The 8,360-nt window shown below is 48.9% G+C and overlaps 1 protein-coding gene across 1 annotated transcript; it reads right to left on the bottom strand.

The window, feature by feature from the left end:
* Positions 1-5,852: 5,852 nt before the first annotated feature.
* Positions 5,853-7,751, bottom strand: LOC118941544 (piggyBac transposable element-derived protein 4-like). Its single transcript, XM_036955480.1, has 2 exons — positions 7,094-7,751; positions 5,853-6,898 (listed from the first exon to the last, which is right to left on the bottom strand). The coding sequence occupies exons 1-2, from the start codon at positions 7,749-7,751 to the stop codon at positions 5,853-5,855; spliced, it is 1,704 nt and encodes a 567-aa protein (XP_036811375.1).
* Between the last annotated feature and the right edge of the window lie 609 nt (positions 7,752-8,360).

The raw sequence follows: 8,360 nt of genomic DNA, 5'->3' as shown, positions 1-8,360 counted from the left end.
TAAACATGCCGCATTCAAGAAATTTAGGACCAGGAAGAGATATAGCCCTTGGCTCTCCCCAGACCTGACTGCCCTTAACCAACACAAAAACATCATATGGCGTTCTGCATTAGCATTGAACAGCCCCCGTGATATGCAGCTGTTCAGGGAAGCTAGAAACCATTATACACAGGCAGTTAGAAAAGCCAAGGCTAGCTTTTTCAAGCAGAAATTTGCTTCCTGCAACACTAACTCAAAAAAGTTCTGGGACACTGTAAAGTCCATGGAGAATAAGAACACCTCCTCCCAGCTGCCCACTGCACTGAAGATAGGAAACACTGTCACCACTGATAAATCCACCATAATTGAGAATTTCAATAAGCATTTTTCTACGGCTGGCCATGCTTTCCACCTGGCTACTCCTACCCCGGTCAACAGCACTGCACCCCCCACAGCAAGTCGCCCAAGCCTTCCCCATTTCTCCTTCTCCCAAATCCGTTCAGCTGATGTTCTGAAAGAGCTGCAAAATCTGGACCCCTACAAATCAGAAATCAGACCCTTTCTTTCTAAAATTATCTGCCGAAATTGTTCCCACCCCTATTACTAGCCTGTTCAACTTCTCTTTCATGTCGTCTGAGATTCCCAAAGATTGGAAAGCAGCTGCGGTCATCCCCCTCTTCAAAGGGGGGGGACACTCTTGACCCAAACTGCTACAGACCTATATCTATCCTACCATGCCTTTCTAAGGTCTTCGAAAGCCAAGTCAACAAACAGATTACCGACCATTTCGAATCTCACCATACCTTCTCTGCTATGCAATCTGGTTTCAGAGCTGGTCATGGGTGCACCTCAGCCACGCTCAAGGTCCTAAACGCGATATCTTAACCTGCATCGATAAGAAACATTACTGTGCAGCCGTATTCATTGATCTGGCCAAGGCTTTCGACTCTGTCAATCACCACATCCTCATGGGCAGACTCGACAGCCTTGGTTTCTCAAATTATTGCCTCGCCTGGTTCACCAACCACTTCTCTGATAGAGTTCAGTGTGTCAAATCAGAGGGTCTGCTGTCCGGACCTCTGGCAGTCTCTATAGGGGTGCCACAGGGTTCAATTCTTGGACCGACTCTCTTCTCTGTATACATCAATGAGGTCGCTCTTGCTGCTGGTGAGTCTCTGATCCACCTCTATGCAGACGACACCATTCTGTATACTTCCGGCCCTTCTTTGGACACTGTGTTAACAACCCTCCAGGCAAGCTTCAATGCCATACAACTCTCCTTCTGTGGCCTACAATTGCTCTTAAATACAAGTAAAACTAAATGCATGCTCTTCAACCGATCGCTACCTGCACCTACCCGCCTGTCCAACATCACTACTCTGGACGGCTCTGACTTAGAATACGTGGACAACTACAAATACTTAGGTGTCTGGTTACACTGTAAATTCTCCTTCCAGACCCATATCAAACATCTTCAATCCAAAGTTAAATCTAGAATTGGCTTCCTATTTCGCAACAAAGCATCCTTCACTCATGCTGCCAAACATACCCTTGTAAAACTGACCATTCTACCAATCCTTGACTTTGGCGATGTCATTTACAAAATAGCCTCCAATACCCTACTCAACAAATTGGATGCAGTCTATCACAGTGCAATCCGTTTTGTCACCAAAACCCCATATACTACCCACCATTGCGACCTGTATGCTCTCGTTGGCTGGCCCTCGCTTCATACTCGTCGCCAAACCCACTGGCTCCATGTCATCTACAAGACCCTGCTAGGTAAAGTCCCTCCTTATCTCAGCTCGCTGGTCACCATAGCATCTCCCACCTGTAGCACACCTGCTGGAGCAGCAGGTATATCTCTCTAGTCACCCCCAAAACCAATTCTTTCTTTGGCCGCCTCTCCTTCCAGTTGTCTGCTGCTAATGACTGGAACGAACTACAAAAATCTCTGAAACTGGAAACACTTATCTCCCTCACTAGCTTTAAGCACCAACTGTCAGAGCAGCTCACAGATTACTGCACCTGTACATAGCCCACATATAATTTAGCCCAAACAACTACCTCTTTCCCTACTGTATTTAATTTATTTATTTATTTAGCTCCTTTGCACCCCATTATTTTTATTTCTACTTTGCACATTCTTCCATTGCAAATCTACCATTCCAGTGTTTAACTTGCTATATTGTATTTACTTTATCACCATGGCCTTTTTTTGCCTTTACCTCCCTTATCTCACCTCATTTGCTCACATCGTATATAGACTTGTTTATACTGTATTATTGACTGTATGTTTGTTTTACTCCATGTGTAACTCTGTGTCGTTGTATGTGTCGAACTGCTTTGCTTTATCTTGGCCAGGTCGCAATTGTAAATGAGAACTTCTTCTCAACTTACCTACCTGGTTAAATAAAGGTGAAATTAATAAAAATAAAATTAAAAATTAAGAAAAACAGGTAGACAATTTCATCTTATATCAGCCATAACTCTGCTTGTGACAGGGGGAAAGGAAGCTGGTTGTGAGCAGCAGGGAGGGGCAATTGAATGCAAGCTTAACAAAACAAATGTTGCTTGTTATTTGCCTACAATATGACACCGCTCTTGTCTATGCTCTATACAGTATAGTGCACTAACTTTTATCAGGGCCCTTAGGCCACTGGTTAAAGGTAGTGCCGTTTATAGGGAATAGAGTGCCATTTTGGATGCAATGTGGTCTGCATCACCAGGTTGAGATGACACTGCACTCAGGTGTGGCAGGGCAGAGTAGGGCAGAGATTTGGATATTTAGTTGCAGGTTATCACGTCCAGCACCTGTGACAGACACAACACACCACACCTCAGAGGACAGAGACACTGCATCAATTGGCTACAGGTGAGTTAAATAGTTACATTTTTATTTTTAAATGATTTCCAATTGGAATTTAAATCTCAGTTGATATAGATGAATGTAGTTGTGAACAAAAACATAACAATTTATGAAAATATATGGACACATTTTGATATTTCGTCACGTTTAGAAAGTGATCATGTGTAGTGCATATGTTAACTAGACATTATCTTTCTTAATTTAGCTTCCTCAGGTTTTTTGTGTGCTTTATTGTGATTTTAACGCATCTAGTTGACGGTACTCAGAATTTTTGATTTTATTTTTAAAACAGGTAAAAGAACACTAACAACCTATTGCAGTGGCAATAGCATGATTATATGTGCATATTTAAGTAAAGAATGAAAATATTGTGAGAAAAATACTTTGCTGTGTCTTTCTGCTTGTATAACAATCCTCCCTTCTCTCTCTCTCTCTCTCTCTCTACATCTCTCTCTATCTCTCTCTCTCTCTCTCTGTCTCTCTCTCTCTACCCCTCTCTCTACCTCTCTCTACCCCTCTACCCCTCCCTCTCTACCTCTCTCTACCTCTCTTTCTCTATCTCTCTCTCTCTCTACCTCTCTCTCTCTACCTCTTTCTCTTTGTCTCCTTTCTTATAGATCAAATTAATCTTCACACATTACAGTTACGTTCTTCATTTAGATGAATTCATCTACAGTCAATGATACGTCCACATCTCCTGTCTCTCTCATTGATCCGGGTGTACAGGGTGTCCATGTGATAAGTTATATCCCCATGCTTACTGCTTCCTATGCAATCAACATCATCCTGGGTCTCCCCACCAATGTCTACATCCTGTGGCTGATACTGACTGGAGCTGGAGGGACGATGGCCTCAGAGTTCTTCACTCTCAACCTGACCCTGTCTGAGATTCTCCTCTGCGTCTTTAATGCCGTCCGCATAGCTGACCAATATGTCCAGTCTGATGTTGTCCACAAAGCTGCTGCTTTTTCTTTTGGGTTCATTTTCTCTGGTCGTCCCCTGTTCCAGTGCTGTATCTGTTTAGAGCGCTACCTGGCGGTGGTCCATCCTGTTGTCTTCCTGAAGTACAAACATCTGAGATACAGGGTGGGGTGTTGTATTGTTGTCTGGATGATGGTTCTTGGGTCCTGCTGTCTATGTTTGTTTGAGAACTTTTCTGCAGTATCACACTACTCTGTCCTTGGCCAGTCTCTGATTTATTTTTCTCTGATGTCATTCTGCTGCCTCTCAGTTCTCTGGGCTCTGAAACGTCCAGGGCCGGGGGATGGGGACAGGGAGGGGACAAACAGCATTAAGATGAAGGCCTTCAAGATCATTTTGATTATCCTGGTGTATGCTACTGTGTCTCAACTCCCAATAGTACTGGTGTTATCGATTAAAAGTTACATTCCCTACATAGACTTTTCTTTAGGCATGTCAATTTGTTTCTGGTTTATTGTAATCTTTGGGTTTGTGCAGCCCCTCCTCTACCTCCACAGGGTTGGGAAGCTGCCCTGTATCAGAGGTCTCTAAGACAAAAAGTCTAAATCTGTTAAACGCATTAGTGCTTTAAAAATGTCTTATACAGTATATCTTTATATTTCATTTGAATTTTTGAATTTAAATGTATGATATTATTCAAAATGTATTTTATTGTTTTCCAATTCATAATGTTGAAATGTATTTCCAATTTAATCAGTAGCCTAGAATGTGATGGTTTGATTTCCAACTCTATACATTCTGTGTAGATAATGTTGGGTCTGCAGTTTATGTACCCACACAGAGTGTAAACCAGCCCAAGTACTACTCAAATCGTCCATATGTAGCAAAACTATTGTGATATATAGGCCGGGATTCAAAACAATAGCGCTTGTAGACAATGCAGCTTTTAAAGGCAATGGAACCGCATTCACTGATATGGCATTCAGAGATAAACTCTTCCGATGTTGGCTCAACTTGGAAATGTCAAGCGGGATATAGCACAGCTTGGAATTGAATCCTGGCCATAATGTACCCGTGTGTTAAAAGACCTGGTGATATGTTATTGGCAGAGAGACACACCATTCAGCTGGCTAATGCAGAAACAGACTGGTACCAAGCTTTTACATTGTATTCTGGTGAAAGTTAGATTGTAAATGTTGTTGGGTTGATGAGATTAAATACATACATATTAAGGAGCTCCCTGTCTGTCTGTTTTAAAGAGGATAAATAAAGAATATGTACGCGTATTGTCATAATTACAATAACAAATAAAATAATAATATTTCAATATTCCTCTTCTTAAATTCAATGATCAGTTCCCACTATTCTGGTGTCATGAAATGGAATTAAACAACATTGAATACTTCTGCAACCATACTAAACATCACTTGTTGTTGTCATAATCAGTGGAAAACATTTGCATGTCAGGTGTGTTCCATCTAGTGAGGTGATGAGACCGGGGAAACACAGGTGTCTTGGTGGGGGAGGCTGAGAGTGATGGGCTGCATCAGTTTACAGACGGGAGCAACATGTGTTTAGGTGCGCTGTCTAAATGTGTGGTTCCTGGTAAGGGAGGGAGAGAGGGAGGTAGGGTGGGAGCTAGGGGTGGAGCGGGGGAGCCCTGGTGAAATGTAGTCCACTAATTGTGAAATAGGGTTCTATTCAGCCTGATTCATTCCTGTCTTTTAACTCTTCTAATTATTTTCCACTTCCTTGTTTTTGTTTCCCCTCCCCATGGGTACAGACTCTCTCTCTCTATCTCTCTCTCTCTCTCTCTCTCTCCCTCTCTCTCTCTCTCTCTCTCTCTCTCTCTCTTTCCCTCTCCCTCTCTCTCTCTCTCTCTCTCTCTCTCTCGCTCTCCCTCTCTCTGTATCTCTCTCTCTGTATCTCTGTCTCTCTCGCTCTCCCTCTATCTCTCTCTGTTGTTAGGAAGATCTTTTCCCATGATATAGAAGAGAAGTGACTTAATTGAGAGAAATTACATTTAAACCAATTTAACCCTCCCGTTGTCCTGGTATTGTGTCTAGTCCCCTTGTCCTCCGGGTCACCCTGTCCCGTCCTGGCTAAAGGCCCAATGTGCGCAAGTGTGACAGTAGGCGTGTGAACAGCCTTTGCAGATGTATTTCTTACACCTGCAGCACACCGTGTGTGTCCTGGAGTCCTTCTTGGGTGGGCAGAGCTGACACCTCTTCCTCTTACTTGCCCCGGTGGCCGGGGCAACGAGCGGGGCAGCGGCCGTGTCAGCGGCGGGGCCCTGGCGCTGTTGATCACGAGGCGCCGCAGCCGCCGCCGCCGCCGCCGTAGCCGTAGCACTCTGTAGGACTTTGACAAGGGCTGACGCCGCTTCGGTGCGGGGCAGATGCTGCCTTCTTTGGATCAGCGGCTTCACGAGTGCCTTTCCCAGCTGCTCGAGGAACACCCTGCGCTTGTTCCGCTTGCCAGGCATCCAGTCGGGCTTGATCTCTCGCCATATGACAAAGGCGTTGTAGGAGGACACGTCGAGGATGTTGTGGAAGACGACCAGGGGCCAGCGGGCAGTCATCCGTCTGCAGCTGTAGGTGCCCACCACCTTGTCTAGGTTGTCCACGCCGCCCTTGTTGCAGTTGTAGTCTAGGATGAGGGCCGGCTTCCTGTCGCGGCGATCGCTGACGTGGCCCTCTGTGTGCAGCGTGCTCAAGAGTAGCACGTTCTTGTTTCTCTTTGCCAGGTAGGACACCAGAGTGGCGGTCGGCGTGAAGGCGAACCTGGAGGACAGGACCTGTCTGCCCCTGGACTGGAGCAGCGCGGGCGGGAGCTCGGCCTTGTTCTTTCTCACCGTGCCCACCATGGTGAGGTTCCTCTCGAGGAGCCGCTGGCCCAGGTCGTAGGAGGTGAAGAAGTTGTCGCAGGTGACGTTGCGACCGCTCAGGCCCGTTGTCAGATCGAGGACGACGCGCATCCCCTGGTTCTTCTCGGGGCCTCCGCCGGCCGCCTTGCCGGTGTACACTTGCATCTTCCAAGCGTAGCTGGACTTGGCGTCGCAGGCCACCCACGACTTGATGCCGTATTTGGCCGGCTTGCTGGGGATGTACTGACGGAAAGGACAGCGGCCTTTTGGAAAGGGGACAAGACACAAGGGCCAACTTTTGTGTTACACACGCTGCCAGCGCTGCTACAGCCGCTGCTTGTGCCGCTGCTACGGCAGCACCGCCTCTCTGCATAGACATGTAAGCACGTGCGCGCGCGCACACACACACACACACACACACGAAGCAAGCGCAAGAAGCGCAATCACAAGCACAGTACCTCTGAACGGGACCAGTTGCTCGTCCACCGTCACGTCGGGCCCCGGGTTGTAGAGGGCCGGCAGCCGCGCCTCCCACAGGTCCCAGACCTCCCGTATGGCCGCGAGTTTGTCCGTGGCGAGTCTGGCGGGTCTCGACTGGCGGTCGTCGAATCGCAGCAGCCTCGAGTACCTGTGAAAGACCTTGAGCGGCATGGTGGCTCGGAACACGGTCCTGCCGCTCTCGGCGTCCCACGCGGCCTCGCCCCGGGACCTGTAGACGCCCGCTAGGATCAGCAGCCCTACGTAGGCGCGCAGGTCCGTGGCGTCCATGGGTCGCCAGCCGTCGCCGTATTTTCTGGCCCCGTGCAGGTTCGTCATTTCCACAATTATCCTTTCTATCGCCGGTGTGACAAACAGGTGGAAGGCGGACGCGATGTCGCGGGCCTGTGTCGCGGCATAGGCCGTGGGGCCCGGAGTCTGGTCCGGCCCGACGTGGCAGATGGCGAGGGCCCCGCGGCGGCCACTCGATTTTGCCGCTTTTCGACAGCAACGGCGGCTCCCGTTGGTCCGGGGCCGAGGAGATCTCTTCCTCGCCGCGGTCCTCGCGCTCGTCCTCGTGCTCGTCCTCGGGCGGCTGTTCCTCGGGCTGCTCTCCCTCAGAAGAGGGAGAAGAGGCATCGTCGACCTCACGGCGCTCGGGGGTTGTATTCCTCCCCGTCTTCGTCTTCCGAAACCTCTTCCTTCTCCTCCTCCTCCTGGCAATCTGAGTAGTCTTCTTGGTCCACGCTGGACAAGATCTGTTCTAGAACCTGCGCGGCCGTAAAACGCGCGGCCATGGCCGCTCGGCTCCAATGATCGGGTCCGCTGAGCTGCGGGCAAGAGCGCACTTGGCACGGGTGCCAAGTCACTTTGTGTGTGTGTGCGTGTGTGCGGGTGTGTGCGGGTGCGTGCGGGTGTGTGCGGGTGTGCGCGGGTGGGTGCCGCTGACAATATTAGTATCCTCTCTACGTAGGGCCGGCCGGGCCGGCTTACTGCGGGAGACCGAGACCCGAAAATGCTTGAGGCTCGCTTGCGCGCTCCTGTGTAGCCGTGTGCAGTCGACCCACCCCAGCCGAGCAACGAGAACACTCGGCTGTCACTCTAGCACACGACGACGGAGCACGTCCGGACCTGTGTAGCGGCTGGCAGGGTCGCTCTGACCCACGACGCTCTAGTACGCTCCGCGGCAGACGCCTCGCCAGTGGCTGACAGGGTCCCTCTGACTCGCAGAGCGCAGAGAGCAGAGCG

This window comes from Oncorhynchus mykiss, chromosome 19, assembly GCF_013265735.2.
Source record: "Oncorhynchus mykiss isolate Arlee chromosome 19, USDA_OmykA_1.1, whole genome shotgun sequence".
In the NCBI taxonomy this organism is placed as follows: Eukaryota; Metazoa; Chordata; class Actinopteri; order Salmoniformes; family Salmonidae; genus Oncorhynchus; species Oncorhynchus mykiss.
This window is presented reverse-complemented; position numbering and strand designations above follow the sequence as displayed.

Bases quoted from the DNA above. Each gene is read 5' to 3' on its own strand.
- LOC118941544 (XM_036955480.1), bottom strand. From the start codon at position 7,751: ATGCCTCTTCTCCCTCTTCTGAGGGAGAGCAGCCCGAGGAACAGCCGC. The intron at 6,899-7,093 runs GTACTGTGCTTG...CCTTTCCAAAAG, and splicing joins GCAACTGGTCCCGTTCAGAG to GCCGCTGTCCTTTCCGTCAG.